General features: G+C 37.9%; 1 protein-coding gene across 5 annotated transcripts in view; it reads left to right on the top strand.

The window, feature by feature from the left end:
* The window catches only part of APC (APC regulator of WNT signaling pathway), a 99,896-nt gene that overhangs the window by 64,013 nt on the left and 11,734 nt on the right, over positions 1 to 24,149 (top strand). For 4 of the 5 annotated variants that reach the window (XM_074856747.1, XM_074856749.1, XM_074856748.1 and 1 more), the window contains exons 7-12: positions 3,209 to 3,292; positions 14,184 to 14,288; positions 18,028 to 18,150; positions 20,734 to 21,112; positions 22,321 to 22,416; positions 22,877 to 23,016. In XM_074856747.1, the coding sequence (XP_074712848.1) occupies positions 3,209 to 3,292; positions 14,184 to 14,288; positions 18,028 to 18,150; positions 20,734 to 21,112; positions 22,321 to 22,416; positions 22,877 to 23,016 (927 nt within the window). The remainder of the gene's footprint in view (positions 1 to 3,208; positions 3,293 to 14,183; positions 14,289 to 18,027; positions 18,151 to 20,733; positions 21,113 to 22,320; positions 22,417 to 22,876; positions 23,017 to 24,149) is intronic. The other variant, XM_074856750.1, reaches the window with a different exon arrangement.

Below are 24,149 nucleotides of genomic sequence, written 5' to 3'. Positions count from 1 at the left end.
AAAACTGTTCCCCACAGTAGTAGAGTGACAATTGGAATTATTTATTACCATTTATTTCCAGAGGTGTTAAACAACCAGCCTGGTAAGATAACCTGTTTTTTTATGGTAAATGTTACAAAAATAACTCCTTTCAATAAAAATAGTCTCTTTAGGCTCTATTTTTCTCACTAGGTTTACTCAATACAAAATTTTGTTACATAAGAAACATTTCCAATTAATTTTGTTTGTGATTAGAAAGCTACTTTAAATTTTAAAGTGAGTAATTTAGTAGTACTTTTCAGAAAATTCACATGGTTTTAAGTATTTAGCAAAACAGATATCGTGCAGTTGTCAGGTATGTACGTGAGGACTGTGTAGGGATTTGACTATATACACATACTCAGATAGACCTAGGTTCAATCTGCCTGGATAATAACTGGCTCTGATCTGGAAACTGTATGGCTGTGTTACCAAGATTTGTTAGCAGTGATGATGCCCTGCATGAATTCAGCTGTGCAACTTGTGTCAGCCAGTCCTGAGTGAAGGCCAAGCAGACTCAGGGTTGTCTGCAGATGTTAGCCTTGTTGCAGAAGACAGTGTTACAGCATTGACACTAGAACTTCTGGGAAAGCTCTTTTGCTGCTAGTAAGCTTAAGCTAGAATAAGGTGAATTAGGCTAAATAGGTAGGCTAGACTGCTGGCGAAATTCTAAATGTACTCAGGCAGAGAATAAATTAATCTTTTCAGAGAAACAATTTGACTGTCGTCATATCATTATGAAAGTAATTAAGTTGTCCCTGAAGTAGCTTCTTCCCTGCTTGTTCTTTTTAATCTTTTTTGGGGAAAAAATGCTACCAAGAAGATGTGGAAGATATTTTATGGTTTTCTAAATTAATGTTTGCCCATGGGCTTATCACAACTATTTTACTCTCTATATATGTATAACACATAATTACAGAAATTACAGTGTCTATTGTAGTTAGATAAAGATTAGGAAATAGGAAGTAACTACTTCTGCATGTGGTTCTTGTGAATTTGACTGGTAATTCCCCTTGGTTTCATTTTACCAAGGACAGGTGCCAAAAGTGTGTAGAAGTTCATTGGTGTACAAACACATAAAAGCAGATTCTGAATTATTTCACTGCGATGTTTAAATGTGCAAACGGAAATATTCATATTTCGCAAGTATGGTGAACTTGCTATCTTTTCAACTTCTTTCTGCTCTGTATTTGCCTTCCATCCTAACTGATTGTGGTACACAATACAATGGAAAATGTAAACTGAAGGGAACAGTTCAGCTATGTAAAGGCTGGCATTGCAGACATCTCTGTATGAAGAGTCCCAAAGATTATTTTGTGAGAGAGCTGATAATCTGCTGTTGTCCAAGAAGACTTACTGGAGCAGTGAAATCCAAATAATTTGTAACTTTAAATGATAAGTTACTTTATCCAACAATTTTATATTAATAAAGGTGATGAGTAAATATAATAATGAGTGGTAATATACTACAAAAAATAGGACTAAAAGGTGATGTTTCTCATATAGGTTCTAAAACTAAAACCATTCCTCATTCAATTGTGTACTTCTGTTTTTGTGTGTTTGCCGTGAGGCTCTACCCTTTTGTGGCAAGAAATGCATTATTTTTTCTGCTTATACAGCGTTTGCTACAAAATATGCTCCTGATTAATAGAATTCTTCAGTTTCCTTGAAAGACAACTAATGAATTCGCAGAAAGAAGAATGATCTGATGTTTAAATCTCTGGACTAAAATTGGGAAGGGTAGATTGAATTCCTGTCCTTTTTGAGGACTCAGTCAGTGATACTGAGCAAATCGTGCGATATTTAGGGTTTTTTTCACCTGCACAATATTATTTCCCCATGTTTTAGTTGTGTACGTACAGATATTCAGATTGTCTTGATGCTCTGTATGAAATAAATTGCTGGTTACACAGAAAGAAACTAAATTTAAGGAAAATTCAATTCATTCTTAAAGATAATGAGACACATATTCTGTCAGTCATGTATCACGTCACCAATGCAAAGTTATTTCCAGGAATGTATTTTCATTATCTTTCTAATACTTAAGAATTTCTCGATCAGGAACAAAGGAAGGATGAATTACATGTTTGCTTCATATTGTGCAGAAGCTTCTGTGTGTGCAGCTTTCAAATTTTTATTGGCATTTTTTCTGAAACTATGCTTTACAAATTCAAATCAAATTTATGGTTTAATGTTCGTAGCTTTGCATCTCTACTAAATGTTGACGTTTATGATGCTTTTCCCATAGCTGCTTATGATGCATGTTTCAGGAATTCATTCTATTCTATTCTAATGCTATTTAATCAGTTCGGTGTTCTGTCCATATCCTAATACTATTGGGCTAATTGTTTCCTGTCAAATTTTAAAGTCAAATAATGTCAGTTTATTAAATTATCAAGCTTATAGAGGGATATAGAACTTCATACACTTACTGTTTCACAGAATCATAATGCATCCTATGTGTCACAGTACAGCTTGTATGGAGTGTATGTATCCTGCAACATTTGGGTTTTTTTAACATTCCTTTTACTAACCACAGACGGTTGCAGTGAGGAATGAGTAGCAATATTATATTAAAGACATACAGACATTCAGAGATGTCTGTAAAATCCCAGACAAATCAAGGAAGCAGTATGTAGTTTTCTTTGTACTTAGCCCGTTAAATTCTTTGAGATTTGTAGGAGAAGAAAATATTCAGAGGCTGTGCATAAGCAAAACTCCCAAATCATTATAGTAACTGAATATAATAGAAGTCACTCAGGATTTCATACCTTCAAGACACTCTGCGAATATAAATCTCTCCCAAATCTCTGTAAGGCAAGCAGAATTCTAACATTGGAGATGAAAGTCAAGTAGTTTACTAAAGATCTGCACAAAATGTCAGTTTTAGAAACAGGAAAACTGTGCAAGTTAACAAGAACATTTTTTTATACCTGAATGTGTACTATGTAATGACTTACTATATCCAAATGAGTATCATTTTTATTAAAAACCCAACTACTCACTATGTTTTCAATGTTTGCAATCATGGCTGTGTTTTACTGTGAAGAACACTTGAATTACCACATGAATGAAGTAGTTTTATTTTGTAGTCAGTTGTATTTGCAAAGAACTCTTCATATTGTCATTCTATACAGTAAGTAAAAGGAGTTTTCAAACAAAATCAGACATGAAAATGCATTCATTTCAGGTGAGGGTGGTGAGAATTCAACAAATAGAGAAGGATATTCTTCGTATACGACAGCTCCTGCAGTCACAAGCAGCTGAAGCAGAGGTTAGTGAGCAATTACTTGCCTTCTTTTGATGATGGTATGTATCTTTTTCTAAAAAAACCCACAAATTATTTGAATAAAGTGTTAGGCAGGTTTACTTCCATCAGCAGTAATGTCACAGTTAATCAACTGGTCAATATATGTTGGCTGTTACTTGCTCTCTTACCAGTGGAATACTTGGATTAGTCTTCATGCTAGCTACTATTGCACTGTAATCTCTAATGATATATCAGTTAAGAGTTTAACTTGCAATTTCAGTAAAAATGCCAATGTACAATGTATTATAAAGGCCGAGTCTTGATTTTAGCAAATAATTATAACAATCAGTTGTACATACCTTTTTAAATATGCATCTCTGATAAGCACCTTCATGTTTTGCTTATCTTTTGAGAGAGATAAGATTAAAAAAAGGGTGAATACAGCTTCTGTCAGACTTTATTACAGAAGCCTGGCATATTTTTAGTGTTCAAGTATTGGGTCCTATATTCAGAAATACAAGATAATGTTTCCTGTAAATTAGAAAATCTATAGTGGTAGTTGCCATTAGCAAAAACTGCTCTCATAGTGGAAATTCATTTACAAGGTCAACTCCAGTTCTTGTACTGGTAAATTAAATATAAATTGTGTGTTGGAGCTGAATATTTTATGGTTTGTCTTCACCCAAAATAACTACTGTGAAAGCTCAGAGCAGCATTTGGATTACTAAGGGATGTATATTTTTACATTTTAAAAAATAATGGTTTCATAATTCCAGGATTTGGGGGAAAATCTGGTTTTATAAGTGAAGCAGACAGTAGTGTGTATAATCAGTTACCCAGTCTTTTGACATATTAGCCAAGCCAGGTGTTTATACATATTGATGAGATCCCCCTGAGCCTTCTCTTCTCCAGGCTGAATAGTCCCAGCTCTCTCAGCCTCTCTGCATATGAGAAGTGCTCTAGTTCCTTAAGCACCATTGTGGCCCTACACAGGACTTGCTCCAGTAAGTCCATGTCTTTATTGTACTGGGGAGGCCAGAATGGTACACAGTACTCCCGATGCAGCCTCACCAGCTGAGTAGAGAGGAAGGATCGCCTCGCTCAACCTGCTGGCAACACAATTCTTAGTGCAGCCCAGGATACTGTTGGTCTTTTTGCCACAAGGGCCCATTGCTAGCATGTTCAACTTGTCCACCAGGACTTCCAGGTCCTGTTCTGCCAAGCTGCTTCACAGCTGGGCGGCCCTCTGCCATGTACTGGTGCCTGGGGTTGTCCCTTCGCAGGTGCAGGACTTTGCACTTCCCCTTGTTGAACTGCATGAGGTTCCTGTCAGCCCATTTCTCCAGCCTGTCCAGGTCCATCTGAAAGGTGGCTGAACCATCTGGTGTATCATCTTCTCCAAGTTTTCTGTGATCTGCAAACTTGGTGAGGGTGCACTGTGTCCCAGCATTCAAGTCATTTATGGAATAGTACTGGTCCCGGTATTGACCCCTGGGGGGCATCTCTAGTGACTTGCCTCCAACTGTACTTTGTGCTACTGATAACAACCCTCTAATGCCCAGCTGGTGTTCCACCAGTTTTCAATCCACATCACTGTCCACTTATCTAACCCACACATTGTCAGCTTGTCTATGATGACATTATGGGAGACAGTGTCTGAAGGCTTCCTAAAATTGATGTAAAAAGCCTGAGCTGCTCTTCCCTCACCCACCAAGCTAGTCACCTTTGCAGAAGGGTCAATCCTGACTTGCCCTTTGTAAAACCCTGCTGACTGTTCCCAGTCACCTTCTTGTCTTTCATTCTTTGGGAAAGCTTTCCAGGATTTCCTCTATCACCTTCAGTCACCGGGAACTGAGGTGAATCACAGAATCACAGAATTAACTAGGTTGGAAAGGACCTTGAAGATCATCTAGTCCAACCATTAACCTAACACTGCCAGTTCCCATCTATACCATATCTCTCAGCGCTATGTCGACCCTACTCTTAAACACCTCCAGGGATGGGGACTCCACCACCTCCCTGGGCAATCCATTCCACTGCCTAATAACCCGTTCTGTAAAGAAACACTTCCTGACATCTAGTCTAAACCTTCCCTGGTGCAACTTGAGGCCCTTCCCTCTTGTCCTATCTCTTGTTACTTGGTTAAAGAGACTCATCCCCAGCTCTCTGCAACCTCCTTTCAGACAGCTGTAGAGGGCAATGAGGTCTCCCCTCAGCCTCCTCTTCTCCAGACTCAACAACCCCAGTTCCCTCAGCCGCTCCTCGTACGACATGTGCTCCAGACCCTTCACCAGCTTCGTTGCCCTTCTCTGGACACGCTCGAGTAATTCAATGTCCTTTTTGTAGTGAGGGGCCCAGAACTGAACACAGTCATCGAGGTGCGGCCTCACCAGTGCCGAGTACAGGGGCAAGATCCCTTCCCTGTCCCTGCTGGCCACGCTATTTCTGATACAAGCCAGGATACCGTTGGCCTTCTTGACCACCTGGGCACACTGCTGGCTCATGTTCAGCCGGCTGTCAGTCAACACCCCCAGGTCCCTCTCTGACTGGCAGCTCTCCAGCCACTCCTCCCCAAGCCTGTAGCGCTGCTGGGGGTTGTTGTGGCCCAAGTGCAGCACCCGGCATTTGGCCTTATTGAACCTCATACAGTTGGCCTTAGCCCATCGCTCCAGCCTGTCCAGGTCTCTCTGCGGAGCCTCCCTACCCTCGAGCAGATCAACACTCCCACCCAACTTGGTGTCATCTGCAAACTTACCGAGGGTGCACTCGATCCCCTCGTCTAGATCATCAATAAAGATGTTAAACAAGAGTGGCCCCAAAACCAAGCCCTGGGGGACACCACTTGTGACTGGCCTCCAACTGGATTTAACTCCGTTCACCACAACTCTTTGGGCCCGGCCATCCAGCCAGTTTTTTACCCAGCAAAGCATGCGATCATCTAAGCCTCGAGCAGCCAGTTTCACCAGGAGAATGTGTGGGAAACGGTGTCAAAGGCCTTCCTAAAGTCAAGGTAAACAACATCCACAGCCTTTCCCTCATCCAATAAGCAGGTCGCCCTGTCATAGAAGGAGATCAGATTTGTCAAGCAGGACCTGCCTTTCATAAACGCATGCTGACTGGGCCTGATCCCCTGGTTGTCCTGCATGTGTTGTAAGATGGTACTCTGGATGAGCTGTTCCATCGCTTCCCGGGTACCGAAGTCAAGTTGACAGGCCTGTAATTTCCCGGATCATCCTTCCAACCCTTCTTATAGATGGGCATCACATTGGCCAATTTCCAATCTGTCGGGACCTCCCCGGTCAGCCAGGACTGCTGGTAAATGATGGAAAGTGGCTTGGCGAGCACCTCAGCCAGCTCCTTCAGCACCCTCGGGTGTATCCCATCCGGTCCCATAGACTTGTGTGTGTCTATGTGATGTAGCAGGTCACTGACTCTCTCCTGGATTGCAGGGGGGTCGTTCTCCCAGTCTCTATCATCTGGCTGAGGGGGCTGGATTCCCTTAATACAACTAGTCTTGTTATTAAAGACTGAGGCAAAGAAGGCATTAAGGACCTCAGCCTTCCCCTCATCACTTGCTACCAAGTTTCCTTCAGCATCTAGCAGGGGATGGAGACTCTCCCTGGTCTTTCTTTTGCCATTGACATAGAAACATTTCTTGTTATCCTTGATTGCTGAAGCCAGATTAATTTCCAGCTGGGCTTTTGACCTGATTTCCACCCTGCATAGCCTCACAGTGTCTTTGTAATCACTGTGAGTGGCTAGTCCCTTCTTCCAAAGGCTGTAAACTCTCCTTTTCTCCTTGAGTTGCAGCCAAAGCTCCCTGTTCAGCCAGGGTGGTCTTCTCTGCCGCCTGCTCCTCTTACAGCACCTGGGGACTGCCTGCTCCTGAGCCATAAACACTTCCTTCTTAAAGAGCACCCAGCCTTCCTGGACCCCTATACCCTTCAGGACCATCTCCCAAGGGATCCTTTCAAGCAGGTGCCCAAACAAGACAAAGTCAGCCCTTTGGAAGTCCAGGATGTCAGTTCTGCTTCCTCCTCTCCTGGCCTCTCTAAGAATAGAGAACTCTATTATTTCATGATCGCTGTGCCCTAGTCGGCCTCCAACCACCACATCATCCACCAGTCCTTCTCTGTTCACAAAGAGGAGATCCAGCAGGGCACCTTCTCTGGTTGGTTCTCTCACCAGCTGTGTTAGGAAGTTGTCCCCCACACATTCCAGGAATCTCCGGGACTGGTCCCGCTCTGCTGTGTTGTATTTCCAGCAGATGTCTGGGAAATTGAAGTCCCCCACAAGAACAAGGGCAAGCGATCGTGAGATTTCTCCTAACTGCCTATAGAATATTTCATCCACCTCTCTGTCCTGGGTGGGTGGCCTATCGTAGACTCCCACTTCAACATCTGCCCTGTTGGCCTTCCCCCTGATTCTAACACAAAGACACTCCACCCTGTCTTCACTGCACTTGTATTCAAGGCAATCATAACAGTCCCTAACATACAGCGCCACCCCACCGCCTCTCCTACCTTGTCTATCCCTTCCAAAGAGCTTGTAGCCATCAACTGGCATGCTCCAGTCATGGGAGGCATCCCACCATGTTTCTATGATAGCCACAACATCATAATTTGTGAAGCTGACTAGCCTGTAGTTCCTTTGATCTTCTTTCTTGCTATTATTGAAGACAGTGACATTTGTTCTCCTCTGGTCTTAAGGACCATCTCTCCCTGATGCCATGACCATTCAAGAGTGGCTTCACAGTGACATCGTCCCTCTCCCTCAGCACTCACAGGTGCAATCTGTGGGGCCATTAGGACTTACATATGTTCAGTTTGTTTAAGATCTCCCTAACCTGATCCTCCCCACCAAGGGTAAGTCTTCCTTGCTCCAGACTTTCGTTCTGGTCTCAGGGACCTGGATTCCTGAAGGGTGGTTTTACTGGTAAAGACTGAGGCAAAAAAGGCATTGAGTGTACCTTGGCCTTTTCTGTGTCCTGTGTCACCAGGTCCCCTTCCCCATTCAGCAGAAGGCTCACATTTTCCCTAGTCTTTCTTCTGCTGTTTATGTACTTGTGGAGTTCCTTTTTATTTGCCCTTCACATCCCTGCATGATTGGACAGCAACACTTTACTCCTGGGTCACCTGATCCCAGGTCTGCCTCTTGTACTCTTCCTTTTAATGCCCAAGTTCAGTTAGGAGCTTCTTGCTCATCCATACAAGCCTCCCGCTGCCCTTGCTTTGTTTCCTGCTTGTTGGGATGCACCTTTCTTGAGCTTGGAGAAGGTGATCCTTGAATATTGGCCATCTGCCTGAGGTCCCTCTTCTCTGCAGGGCTGTATCCCATGGGATTTTTCCAAGCAGATAATACCTGAAGAGGCTGAAACCTCCTCTCCTGCAGTGCAGGTCTGTGGTCCTGCTTTTGTCCTTCTCCCTCCTTTTAGGATCCTGAACCCTACCATCTTATGGTCACTGCAGCCAAGACTGCTTCTAACTTTCATGTCTTCAACCTTTTTTGTAAGTATCAGGTCCAGCACAGTACCTCTCCTTGTTGACTGTTCAATAACCCATGTCATGAAGTTGTCATCAGGCACTCAAGAAATCTCCTAGCATGTTTCATCCTATTATTGCCCCCCCGGCAGTTACCAGGGTCATGGTTGAAGTTCCCTATGAGAACCAGGGCCTGTACACATGAGGCTTCCTCCAGTTGTTTGGAAAAGGTCTTATCTGTTTCTTTTCCCTGATCAGGAAGTCTTTAGCAGATGTCCACTACAACAGCACCTGCATTGGTCTGCCAGCTAATCTTCACCCATAAGCTCCTGATGTATCTCCAGGCAGAGTTCCATGCACTCTAACTGCTCTCTCGCATAAAGGACAACTCCACCTTCTCACCTTAGAATCATAAAATCATTTAGGTTGGAAAAGATCTTTAAGATCATTGAGTCCAACCATAAACCTAACACTCCTAAGTCCCACTAAATCATGTCCCTAAGTGCCACATCTATACGTTTTATATACTTTTTAAATACTGCCAGGGATGGTGACTCAACCACTTCCCTGGGCAGCCTGTTGCAATGCTTAACAATCCTTTTGGGGCAGAATTTTTTCCTAATATCCAATCTAAACCTCCACTGGTACAACTTGAGGCAGTTTCCTCTCATCTTACTACTTGGGAAAAGAGACCAACACCCACCTTGCTACAACCTCCTTTCAGGTTGTTGTAGAGAGCAGTAAGGTCTTCCTTGAGCCTTTGTAAAATGTCTGTATTCCACAATTGCAGCCTTCCAGTCATATGAGCTATCCCACTCTATCTCCATGATCCCAGTGAGGTTGTAGCCCCATGACTGTACACACTTTAACTTCTCCTGTTTGTTCCCCACGCAGTGTGCCTTAGTGTAGAGGCATGCCAGAGAGGCACCCAAGCGTGCCTATGCCCCAGCACAGGCTTGAGAGCTTTCCCCACAAGCCTGTTCTGTTGCACCTCCTTCCTTACATGCCTGTGCTCAAGGGGATTCCACTTCATCTCAGTTGTGTGGATTACCCTTGTGTTTCTACCAGCCAGAGCCCTTGCCTTGCCTGCCCTGTCCCCAACTTCCTTACTTGTTTGTTGAGGAATCACTCTTTCCCTCATCATTTCTAGTTTAAAGCTCTCCTTACCTGGGTGGCAACCTCCTTTTGCCCCATTTAGTCAGATCCTATCTCCAGAGTGTTTACCTCTTACTCTGGTAAAAAAATCTGCCATGTTTTTGGCTCACTTAAGCTGAAGGACTGAAACAGCATTGAGAAGCAACTACAAAATTAAAGAAGTTTTATCTTAGTTCTTCACTCCTTTAACTACATTATTTGGCTGCTGAATATGTGGAAATTCTAATATATCGAAAATTTGTTGTGTGTCTTATCCATAAAGTGTCTGGATGGCTGGTTATATAGAATTACCAGCGTGCTGGTGGTAAAGGAGGCAGTCTTTACAATTTAGAGACACTTACAGTGTCTATAAATTTTATATACAGTTTATAGTGTTTACTACATAATACTTTATAGTGTGTTGTAATAATTTCCAAAGGATGTCCATCTCCTATGGAAAACAGCTGGATGTAATTCTGAAATTGCCTGGTGACAGGGAGGAGGGTAGTAGCAGTCAAACTGCAGAGTCCATATAACTGAAAAATACAAACATGAGGCATTTATTATATTCTTACACTGTGCCAGATATAGTGATACCCAAATTGAATGTGCTCCTTACATTCATAAAGATTTAGTAACAACAAAATAAATACCATAGCTTGTCTACTGATACGGTTGGCCCCTGTGGTGATGCCAATCACTGTGGAATCCCAGTGCAATGTATCTTGTAGAGTAAGACCAAATATAATACTGCACCAGAAAAACAGCTTTTGGAAACCAATGAGCAGAGCAGATTTTGACTCACATATTAGCACCTTTTTAAGGTTTGGCAAATTACTAAGTCTTGTAAATGCTACTAGACAAAGTTGAAGTAGTTTACCAGCAAGTGATGGTACCTTCAAATTTTGTGAGGATTCTGTTAGATATTTTGCAAAATTTTCACAATAGGGTTCGAAATCCACTGTACAGTTGGACCACTCCAAAGCGAATTTTTGGCTGTTGGGTACAAATCTGAAATTATTTAGAAGAAAAGAAGCAAATTCTTGGCAAGTGTTTAATATGGGGGTTTCAGTTTGTTATAGTGGTATATGCCTTTCTTTCATAATATCTGTCATCTGAAATATGTGAAGTATTTCCATTGGGCAGTGTTGCTGTAGATAAAACGTAGCGGATTTACTCCATACAGAGATTATGCTCAGCAAGCTTTAAACTGTGATGGACAGGAGTTCTCACAAGGATTTGACTCACTAGATTTCCTTTTTTCTTTGACTCAACTGTAGCAAAGTTGTTTAAATATTATGGTTTCTTATTTTTGTTTGTTGCATTGTTCTTTGTTCTTACCTTCTTGCTTATACATGTATGTGTATTGTGTTTAATATGAAGTAATGGCACAAAAAACATTTTCTGGTACCTAGAAAATAATAGTGTATCTGTAGTTTTCAATACACAGAAATAGTAGGGTAGTTGAATATTGGGGAAAAAAACAGTGGTTTGTGCATAGAAAAGTCTTCTATCCTAATAAATACACAAGGGGCTGCTTTGTCATGTTGACAAAACATTAGGTAATATTGTTTGTAATTGGTTGTCTTAGCAAAAATTATCCAGTCCTACTGTGTGTGCAAATGTCATAAAATAGCTAGAGATTTCTGATTTTTCTACTAGTAAATACAATAAAATCAATTGACAAGTGGTAGCTATTGTTGACTTCAGAAGCACTTAGAAAATAGTGGCAAACAAGATGGAGGGAGCAGATCTTTCTTCTGGTAATAGGCACATGCAGTCTTCCACCATTTTGCTGCAAGAGCAAACAAGCATACTCTGTTAAAGTGACTTTTGCAGTATGATGCCAGAATTCAGAAATGACAGCTCTAAACCCAGTTTACGCCTCTTCAAAAATCATGCTTCAAAATAGGTGGTGCTGTTTAACCCAGGGGACCTGTGTGCCATTCTCTAGCTGCTGTACCTCATGTAGAGGTTATAGTCTGCTACTGTTTACATGCTCTGGTTCTTTGCTGATGGGGTTGGTAGCTTATGTATATTTTCATCCACAGGTCCTACATTCAGTGTTAAAAGGTAATGCAAAGAGGGGGCATACTTGCAGTGGTTATACTGTCTTTATAACCACTAATCCACAGTCTGTCAGATGAATATTAATTTATTTACAATAATACTATATCTATACAAAAATATACTTTCATCATCTGTGAGTATACATATTATTTTTATATTTTTATAATATGCATATAAAAGAAATATATGCTGTTGCTTATATTAAATATATTAATAAATCTACAAAATTTATCTATTTATATCTGTATAAAGAACTATTTAATAGGTACACCATCCTCACCACCCAAAAAAGTTTGCCTCAAACTCAGGAGTGTTCTTGGAAGAGTAGTATTATTCTCCCCTCAGGTGACCCAGTGGGTCAGAGCTCAGGTAATGAATAGTTCAGCTTTTTGCCTCTAGGTACCTTGAATACTGCTTTCTTCATGGGATTGAAACTTGCTGTCACCTTATGACTGGAAAATTCTGTTCTGAGTCATACTGGAGGTTTAGATCTAGATTTTGTCAAACTCATCATTACACTTTATGCAAGACTGAAGATACTGTGAGAGGGATTCAACATACAATACGTAATACTGTATTCAGCACACAATACAACAAGGCCTGATCTTGGCTGGTTGTATTGGGAACCAAAATTTCGTTAGTCATTGTATGAGCATCAATAACAATATCATTTCATACCCAATGATGGAAATGGTGAGTTTTAAAATTACAGATCAGGTTTAAAAGAATAGTAACACCGTCTCCTAAAATAATTTTGTGAGTTTTGCTTTGTGGGTTACTCATTTTCCAGAACTGAACATATAATGTTAAGGAAAATGCTGCCCACCATTTTCTCATGTTACTACTTTGTCTAATACTATTGTGTTTTTTGACATATCTTATTCTTTTAGTTAAACTGTATAGATTTCATTTTCATTTTTAAGTTTATCCCTAAATTACCACTTCACGTGTATTTAGATAGTTACTGGTTTCTGAAATCCTGTTCAACATTAAATATTTTCCCGGTTTGAGGATCTGTTGTCTTTATATGAACAACATAGAGCTAGTATGCCAGCGATACTGTATGAGTTTGATCACCGGGTAACTAAAGAAGTTTCAATGTATATACATTGAAGAGAAGTATGTTTCTGCTAAAAGTTCAAGAGAAATCTACATAAAGCAAAATGAGACAGGCTATGCTATCATAGGTCATAGTGCTCAAGAACATTGTGCAGCCACATAGAAACTGAATTTAATATAGCAGGTATAGTTAAACAAATTAATTGAGAGGGATACAAGAGTGTTGTCTGTTAGGGTAGTAAGTAGCCTCTGAGTCTGAAAAGTTAGGTTTGTCATCAAAACTAATACTTTGAGAAAATTGTGTTTTGGTCATAAGGTGATACCTTTTCAACTCCAGACTTCAGGCCAGTTCCGTGGACAGGATTATTTATATCTTTATGAAAATCTGAAACATTTTAAACACATTAATAGATAAAGTTGGATACTTCACACACTTCATAACTTCTCAGTTATTCTATTTGCTTTATTAAGAAACTGTATTTAAAGGCCCAATTTTCATGTTGATCTCATGATCCCTGTCAGTGGCTGGTACACCAGTTTAATTTTCATGTAGATGTATATAAAATTTGGTCTCCTGAAAGAACTGAAATATGTCTGTACCAGCTTGCCGGATCAGTTGAATTCGTTTTGATGAAATACTAAATGGATCAGTATCAGGTTATAAAAATTTTATTTGTATTGAAGTGGTTATTCCTGCACTGTTTATCCTTAAAATTTAGAAGGATTCTTACAGTACAGATATCCTTCTGTTCAGGCAGAAATTATTCATCTTTGAATGCAAAGCTTGATTGGACTATGCTAGCCGTAGTCTCCAGTAAATGCATGGATCATGTGACAGCACAGAGAAGACAGTTGTTTGCTCCAATTCTGTTACATTTCTGATAGCAATGTGAGCACAGCTGGTGGAAAATGGTGTTTCTGTGTGTCACAGCAAATCCTTTGTCTTGCAGGGCTATAATCCTCAGAGGACATGCTTCACTTTCATCTTGCAGTTTTTCAAAGACACTCAGTCTCAGCTGTTAATTTTTGAGACTAAGCATTATGAAATACGAAGTACTGTTTAATGACTTTGTGAGGATGCAGCGTTGATGCATTCACAGTCTAGAAAGCTTTGAATGGTAAAGTGTACTTCATTTCTGTATGTAATTTCATAAACTCGTTTATGTTAACAGAGAGCACCTCAAGGCAAGCATGATGCAGGTTCCCATGATACAGAGAGGCAGAATGAAGGTCAAGGAGCAGCAGAAATCAGTGTGGCAACTAGCAGTACTGGTCAGGTAAATTGATTATTTTGTTTGTTAATAGTATAATTAAATACTTGAAATGTACAATGCTGGTATATCAGTATATACCTTAACAGCATTTGTGTGCTTGCTCATTTTAAAAAGATGGTTTTTTTCTTTCCATCTATACATGAGAAATTTCTTGTATTTATTAGAAGGAAATGTTTTAATAAGATTAAGTATAAATATTCAGTAATGCAGGGAGCATTTTTCTTTTGTTTAAATGATTAATGAGCGTAATGCTATGAAGGAGATAACAAGCATGATTACAGAAAATTTATTTTATTGTAGGAGGACTGTAATAGTAGAAGTATGATTTAATTATGGAAAATCGTTCAAATTTTCACTTTAGAAGTTATCACTGAAATGTCAGTGATTTTTAAACAAGAGGAGAAGCAAATAGCAGGCTTATCATGAATGTTTCTTTAATACTGTTTTAGATAAAGCTTTGAGACAGTAGTATCAATCTCCTGGAAGGGGGCTGAAGGATTATTTAAATGCTTCTAAATAATCTTTCATTGCTCTTCCTTTTATTAGTTAAATACATTAGTGAAATATTTTGAAGGGTACATTAAATTCTTTACTTGTATTTTAAAACAAATATTTATGACTTATCTCTTTGACTAAAAATACTTTTATTTACCATGTGCTAATGATCATTCCCCTCATGATTCCCAACTGTAGCTGAGACATTCCCATTAATAATTTGTGTCCTTAAAACTTCACACTACAAATTTAATAGTTGAATTCATATGCAAAATATTTTTGCTACTCCAGGGAAGTAGAATTATTTAAATTCTTCTGAAAGAGTCTTGTACAAGAAGATTTATCAGAAAGAATTGTCATTTGGCTAGAATATTTCACTTGATTAAACATTAAGCACAGCCCATAATTTTGCTTTTGAAATATGTTTGGTCACCATTCGGAATTAAGTTCTATCAGCCATATCTGAGCAATTGCCTGAGGCTCTGACTGTAATTCTTATGACAGCTTTATTGTTTGGGAAGAAAATAGTTCAGTGCTGCTTTGGGGCTGAAAGCATAATGTATTTAAATAATTGATGCGTTATGGCTGTATCATCCATCTACAGTATATGAATCAGGAGTTTCTCTGGACAACATATTTTAAAGGGAAGGAAGGCAGAAGGGATTGTCATGTCTTGGCAGACTTAAGCAAGTGGGACATCCATTCAGACTTCATTTGAGGTCTTATGCTGAGGATTTGTGCAATTTTGAACTTTGCCTCATAAAAATGTATAAAACATGCATATTCCTTCCTCCTGGAGGTGGATAGAGCCAGGGCGCTGAATCTGTGTTAAAACAGACAGCAGGGGATTATTTACATTCAGTGCAAGGCCAGACAGAGGAGGTTTAATGGATTGGGCATTAACATTTATTTCTGATAAACCAGCTGAATACTTTGAGCAATCACTATTCAGTGGAATGCAAAAAAAGTTGTAACTTGGTTCTAATTGATTTTGTAGTCACATAATCAATGTTAATTGAAACATTGCCAGTTGAATCCAGGATTTTTCAGGATTCAGTTATGTCCTTTTCTGCACCATCTTTCAGCTGTCTTCACTTTTCCATTATGCTCACTGTTAATACTGCTGAAGTAAATTTTTTTTTCATACCTTTGTTTTGCAGATTTTAGGAAGGAATTCAATGAGATTGTCTGTTTTGTTAAGAAAATGTGCCACAAAATAGGGAAAATTACCTAATTGACAGAGTAAATAGCAAGCGTAGTAAAACAAGGAGAGAAAGACAGTAAAGTATGAAAGGAGAAAACAGGATGAAGTAGACAGATAGAAGATTTTGAAAGAGAAGGTTCTATACAAGAAGGGTCCACATAACATCTCCTTTTCATTCCCATTTTCTTAGATGAATGGCTACACACTTTACACTAGTTCTTTCACATCAGTCTTTAGGAGCCAGTAAGAAACATAGTTACACTTTATTTGGGCCTTCTGGCATCCTCAAAGTAGCAAGGCCACATGACGGCTCTAAAGGAAATAGTTATCTGAATCAAAGTTGATACAGTTTTGGGAAAACGATAGGAAAATTATGCTCTTTCTGTCTATACCATGGTGAATTTTAATAGGTAGTGTTCCAAACATTCCTTTTTTACCTTCTTGGACAAAACAATCATATTGAACTTAATAATCGAGAATTCTGGCATGTACATTGTGTTGAACTTGTGATCCTCTCAATGTAGTTTGAGGTCAAGATGATATTAAGGGATTGCTCGGTGTAAAAAGCTGGGAATTCATTCCCATGTTCCTAGGACTGCAGATTATTTAAGTGAATAATTGAGAAAATCCAGTATAATTTTTCATTCTAAGCTTTAAGATTTTTAATTTTTCCTATAGTCAACAGAGAAAATAAGGGCTTGTTTACATAGGAAATATATATTGGAATAAATGGTATGAATTTAAATCATTCTAGTTATATCTTTTAGTGTAATACTTATTCTGGAACATGCATGAAATGTTCTGAATTCAACTGGGAGAGTGAGATGAGTATAATAATGTGTGTTTAAATATTCTACTATAACTAGAGTTTTTTTCTTTCTAGCCAAACTCTATATGAAATTATTCCAACCTTTTGCTTACAGTCATTTTCAACTTCAGATTTAAGATGTTGAACTGTATGAACAGCAAATAGTCAGAGGGGAATATTCTTTCTTCATGGTGCACCTAGAAGAAACACAGAAATAATTTCAAGAGTGTCATTCATACAGTTTTCTTCAGTGTGTTATATATTTTTATTGAAAAAAACTGATACTCACTGATCCGTATAGCTTGAAAATGTTGTTTTGCAAATTAAGCTAATAAATTCATGAACAGATTCTAGCCTTTGTAGAGGATCAACAAAAGACTGGTGACTAGCCCAGTAAAACAGTGTTCTGATACTAAAAGTGTTTGCTAGTCAGATGTATTTTTAAGTTCGTCAAAGTGAATGGGAAGGTGGGGACATAGTAAGGGAAACCTAACAGATAGGAAGCAGAGAAAAACAAAGAAAACAGCAATAAACAAACAAACAAAAAGCGCCAAGAGAGTGAGTGGGTAAAAGATAGTTTAAAAAAACGAAAAATGTAAATACGCAAAATACATTAAAAGGGGACAAAAATGCTAAATGAGTCTTGCTATTACAGGTAGGAGCATGCTGTTTACAGTAATTTCTAGGAAAATTACAGCAAATAGTGTCTGAGTTATTTTATAGCTTTTCATTGAGAAATGAAAGAGATTCATCCACTCATAATTTGCTTTTGATACGGACACATTCAAGCAGGGTTACTCCTTATCCAGATGAATCTCTTTTTACTTGTCAGTTCTTGTATACTTGATTGTGTTCTGAAGAAGTACAGACTTATTCCTATGCACTACATAATCTGACCTAAAAGTTGAGGCTGTTATTTTCTCTCTGTAAAAGTATAATTCGGTTTGTTTCAAAGTCCACTTTTCCTCCTCTTTTGGTGAAAATAGTAATTACAAAATAATTCAATTGAAAATACAATGCTATTGAGACACTTTCAGCAAAAGTGGTTAATAGAACCCAGTTTAACAGTGACCTCTAAGTTGTGTCAGGGCAGAGAGGACCTCACTTAACAAAAGTAAGTTCACAGTTCATTACTATCAATATGATTTCATGATCCAGTGCTGAAACTGAATTAGGCAATAGTTGTTTTTTCACTCAGACTTTGTTTTATACTGAATTGTTGTTTAAATCTGTAGGGTTCTGCTGCTCGAATGGACCACGAGACAGCCAGCGTTATGAGCTCTAGTAATAATTACTCTGTTCCTCGCAGACTGACAAGTCATCTGGGTACCAAGGTAACCGAAGATTACAAACCACAGGTCTCTAATGCTACATTTTTACTAATACAATAACCTCATTTTTTCTGCCAATAGTACTAGTATTAGCTGAACAATCTATCTACACATAGTAATATTGTGAAGTTAAAATTTTAGAATATTTTTTCAACTTTTAAAATATATGCACAGAAATCCTTTTTTTTTCTTGTTGATCAGTTAGGAGTTGTTGCAGTAAGGAAAAAATGGTTGCTAGAAATTACTAGAATATCTAAAAAGCTTGTGATGTTGATTTATAATCCACGATGAAAACTAACCCTTTCAAGAGGGATTCTTTGAATACATCCTCAAAACAGATGCAATTGCTAAGAAATTAAGCGGACAAAAACCAAAAAAACCCAACCCACCAAACAAACAAAAAAACCCCCAAAAAGTTATGTAAACCCTTCATGGTGATAAATGTCTGTTCACAGAAGACTGCGCTCAAAGTATGTGTGCAACATGAAAAGAGAGGGGAAGAAAAGGACAAATCTGCAACACAAAATTGAGGTCATGAACCACTGGAGTTTATACTGCCTATGGAACCAACAGCAGTATAGATACTGTAGTGATGTGCTGAGCGCCGTCTTCTGGGAAGCAGGGCTGATTAGCCTGACATAGTGTTACTTACTTTGGGCCTTAAACCGGTGTTACAGTGTTGTACTTTCAGTCCTGCGCTGTATGCATGTACCAAACGGAGGTGACATAAGCCAGTCTGTCTGTCTGCAAGTTTTTATTGTGAATTGTAGAATTCCTAAACACTGCAAACAACAGGAGAGCCCTGAAGGCAGGGAAAGGCACTGGGTGTGGAAGGACGCAGGCAAAGAAATAGGTTGAACTGAGTGTGCTATGGGTTGAGAAGAAGGGAAAGTGGTAGAGATTCTAAATAGAGGAATGCATTTTCAGATGCAGAAAGAGATGTATCTGTGGGCAGTGTGTGTATACAGAGAGAGAGAGAGAGAAATATGTTTTTAGTTTTACCTATACTATATTTGCCACAACCTGGAGGCTTAATTTTGGTGGCTTCTTCAGCTTTATCCTCTGACAAAAACTTTACCTTCCAAATCCAAATAACACTGGATTAAAGCTGCCACTTGAAATATCTCTCAAGAGGCATGTGTAAAGCAGATTAAATTCACTCTCCTTTAAGAATCCAAGTGGTTTGTTTTAATACTGTATTTGATTTTTCCCAGACCAAGAAGACAGGATCTCCAAACTGGGATGCTAGGATGTCATAAAATTGACTCCAAGACTATTTCAGTGGATTTTGCGTGTGATCATACAGTTTCACAGATTCTAAGTTTTCTATTGCTTCAGCAATCCTATACTATTTAGAGAAGTACACGTTAACAGACCGGCTGCTAAGCAGTCTACCCACTGCTATTCAATTTTTTTATAACTTAGTATTTGTACTCATCTTCAGAGACAATTCAGATAAAATCATTCATTGGTCTGGTAACCAGTGCAAATATCTAGTTATTAGTAGAAAACTTTGTCTAACAGTCCAAAGTCTCATTTCTTCCTTAATTGGTATATTCTAAAGAAACGTACACACTGCTACTTTAATAATTCCCTTTGATAGTTTCGTTATGTTGTGCTTTGATTTTGAATGTTCCTACTTATCTTGGCTTCAGGAGTTTGGAGTTTCTAGGTAGTATCTAAAATCATCCTCTGCATCCTGTTATTCTAAGTACGCTAGAAGAACCAAATGCACTTCTTGATCTAAAGCTATTATTGAAGGAAACAGAACAAGAAAGACAAACCAAATAGTGTGTTGACCACTATATTACACAGCCGCCAAGAGAATCCCTCAAAAATTGGTATTTTTTAATGAGAAATCTGGTGACTCCAAGTTAACTGTAATGCTGGGTTTTCATGGCTTGATTTAATTTGACAAATGCTCAGTATTTTATATATATTAAATGAGCATTTGTTTGCTTTACTGGTTTTATCCCTGTAAACTTGAAAAAATGTTAATTTAACTCTTCAGTTTTGCATTTGCTGTAAATAATCTGGTCCATATGCAAGTCAGTCATCATAAACTGACTAATAAAAATGATTAGTTAATTTGAAATAGTTTTAAAGGAAAACTTTATAATACGTGGACGTCAGATTTTTTTTTTAGAAGAATGTAAACTAAAAATTCATGTAATCATTCTTATCCTGTGAATGGTTTTTCACTGAAGAGCATATTTACATGAAAATGTGATTCTTACAGAACATTTTTTTGAGTCAGAATTCATTTTAAATTTATTTTAGATTTCTCAAACAGAAAGACTTTCATTAGTATGTTTATTTAATCTTTTTGTACAATGGAAATTTAGAAGTCTTTGCCATTGGTCTTGTAGATTAATACATTTACATACAGCTACCACCCACTTCTTCTAGACATTTAACCACTAAGTGAAATTTATTAATGTTATGAATGCTGAAGTAATACTAGTACTTAATTATTTCTAAATAGCACAGATTTTTGTGCCATTAAATAAGGGTGGGTTTGCCCATGTGTACCATTCAAATTTCATTTTAATTTAATTTAACGTGTATTTTTAAAATGTAACTGTATTTTAAAAATCATTTGACCTGCAGGTGGAAATGGTGTATTCATTGTTATCAATGCTTGGTACTCATGATAAAGATGACATGTCAAGAACATTGCTAGCAATGTCTAGCTCCCAAGACAGCTGCATAGCTATGCGCCAGTCTGGATGTCTTCCTCTCCTCATCCAGCTTTTACATGGCAACGATAAAGACTCTGTCTTGTTAGGAAATTCTCGTGGTAGTAAAGAGGCCCGTGCCAGAGCCAGCGCAGCACTGCATAACATCATTCACTCCCAGCCTGATGATAAGCGAGGCAGACGGGAAATCCGCGTGCTCCATCTCTTGGAGCAGATCCGTGCTTACTGTGAAACATGTTGGGAATGGCAGGAAGCACATGAACAAGGCATGGACCAAGACAAAAACCCAAGTAGGTTCTGTACGCTGTATAAAATGGTTTTAAGGATATATTGAAAACAGTGAATTTAAAGGAAGTACAACTTTCATCTGACTTCTAGTTGAATGTATGTGAGTTTTCTTATATATGTGTGTGTGTATGTGTGTATATATATTTTAATTTATTTTTTTTAAGTTGAGGTGGTGCTCATAAATAGTATCTATTACAGATATGATACCCTATTTATAAACTTACTTAAATCATGGACCTTGGTGTGCTTTCCAGATAATAATTCTAGTGTTTTATATTTATAATCTGTAAATTAATATTGAATATATACTCATTCTATTTTGCACTGTAATGGATAATGAAACAGATCTACATAAATAATCCCAAATTACTTTTCACACAGATGTATTCAGGACATAGCACATTTCATTTAGGAGAGGGACAGAGAGCACAAATTAATTAATCTGTTTGATATAATATGAACTGATACTTATAATGTTGTATGTAAATTTTTATTAAAATATGAAAGATGACAATGTAAGTGAATAGGAATTTTCTTGAGGAACAGTTAGAAAAAAGATTTAGTCTTTTGAATTGCTTAGCTGCTTTTCTGAATTGAGGGCATTTTTTAAGTAGAGGCTGTACGTGTCCATGACAGACATACTGCTGAAATCAGTGGGCTGCGTCATGGGTGTTGGAGTTTACTGCAAGAAGTATTTAGCAGGAGTGGGGCTCTGAACAAGATGTACCAATAACATTTGTGCATTAACCAGAATGTAGCTCGCAACGATATGGACTTAAAAACTTCTCAGTTGTGAAACAAAGGGTTTAATTAACCATTTATAAGGTCATAACACCCAAACAAACAGCTTCATGTTAGCTGGCATATTATTTAATGCCACCAGAATATTTAACCTTCTTGATTTGTTTCACTAAGATTATAAATTTTTTAAAGTAATAAGATTTTTTTTTTGTACTGGGAGTCATATTTCTTACTTAATTACATACATATAAGATTCTCCCTAATTTCTTTTTCAGCATCAAATATATTTCTAGTACGCACGTTTGTTAGTAACATTCTTAACTAATTGTTTGTTCACGGATTACTGGGAAGATACAAGCACTGAACAAAACTGCTATTGATTTATTTTGAGATTAGATTTGTTTTGGAAAACTTATGATCTAGACTAAATCACCTAGGAAATACTAATTGTTACCTGGTTTTGGATCAGTGCCAGCTCCAGTGGATCATCAAATCTGTCCTGCAGTGTGTGTTTTGATGAAACTTTCATTTGATGAAGAACACAGGCATGCAATGAATGAGCTTGGTAAGACCAAATGTATTTCTCTGACTTCCTTTGAGAAGCTTGCTGGAAACGCTGACACTCCTTGTGTACCTCACTGGATATATGGCTCTTTTTACTACTGGTTTAAACAGATCATCAGTTCATTTGTGTTAGTTATTGCCCTCTAAGTGATGAATGTAGTTTAAATTAACCAGACCATTCCCCAGTGGATAAATTATGATGTCAGTTACTCTTTTTTCTGGCATGAATTGTGAATTTTGGAAGAGTAGTATTATTATTATGGGAATACTTACAGTTTTGGAAGTACTGGACTTAAAATGGAGACTACTTTCCAGGGTGGGAGGTTCTTTGTTGGTGTTTTCATTGGATTTTTTTTTGTCCTGAGTTGGTTCCTGTTTAAAGCTTGAATTTTTTAGTCCATTTCTTAGTACTTTTGATATTAGAGTACAGATATTATTTTCTTATTTGTTTGTTTTTAAAGGAGGTTTGCAGGCCATTGCTGAACTGTTGCAAGTGGATTGTGAAATGTATGGACTTACTAATGATCATTATAGTGTTACCTTAAGGAGATATGCTGGAATGGCTCTGACAAACTTGACTTTTGGAGATGTGGCAAACAAGGTGAGAGTAAAATTTTAAATATACAGTAATTTCAATTCTTAGCTATGTTTGAATTGTAGCTCTCAAGACAGGTGATGCAAATCTCCAGGATAGGATATTGAGTTTGAGCTCAGGACAGAAGTTCAAAATACCTCTGTAATTCCATCCTGTTCCTGACAAAGAGCACCACAAATGGAATGTTGTATCATCCAAGTATATATAGTATCAACTCTACATTAAATTAAATCACTTTTAATTTGTCACTGAAAGTAAGGATTTTATCTATTGGCTTAATTTTTTAATGATCATTAGCTTAGTATAGCACATAATGATTATGGACCAATGATTACAGATAGTGACTTTTTTTTTCTGAGGATGTTGAACTAAGGTAGCTAATTGGGTCAAATTCTGTAAAGTTATCAGTTATTTAACGATACTATTACTGTCTGATGAAATTTTGCAAACCTCTTCAGGCTGGAGCTTGCTTTTAAATATTTGGAGCACATCTGACTCATAATGGGCACTACTTCAAATTATTACAAGAGAAAATAGGTTCCCTAATTTCTGACAAGGACCTTGCTTTCAAAAGACAGAAAGTTTCAGTAATTTCTTGCCCCAGAGTTTGTCAAGCTATGGATCTTAAAATAACTTCGTTCTGAGAAGGCTTTTATCCTTTTATTGTAGACTAAGACATTTTAGGAGAGAATGGAAATCACAGGCTTCATATAATTCAGTTTTTGTTCCAAGTTTTAGACAAGAGTAAAGCATAAAGCCTTGCTGCAAATGAATTGCTTCACGAAATATTGGCTCTTTACATCATCCAATCAGTAACTGCTACAGGGCTGTAGTTACTAGGTTTATAGCATAAACTAAACTACTGGGACATGTAAATGTACATGCTGTCCCGCTGAGAAGTAGTACAGTCCTAACACATACTTTGTTTTTGAATAACTTTTAATTGTGCTTTGTCACAAACAATTCCAAGCGTAAGCCTTACAGTTTTTCAATTGTTATTGTATTCTTAAGAAGTTATATGTGTGTCAGTTTTAAATATTCATGTTATTTTTCATACTATGTTTATTTGAAAGAAAAGAAAATGATTGTGAGACTCAATATACAATGGGTAACAACACATTGCCAGCTCACAGGTGATT

The sequence above is a fragment of the Strix uralensis genome, chromosome Z (assembly GCF_047716275.1).
Source record: "Strix uralensis isolate ZFMK-TIS-50842 chromosome Z, bStrUra1, whole genome shotgun sequence".
Taxonomy (NCBI): Eukaryota; Metazoa; Chordata; class Aves; order Strigiformes; family Strigidae; genus Strix; species Strix uralensis.
The sequence above is the reverse complement of the archived record's forward strand: the minus strand, read 5'-3'. Positions and strand labels throughout refer to the sequence as shown.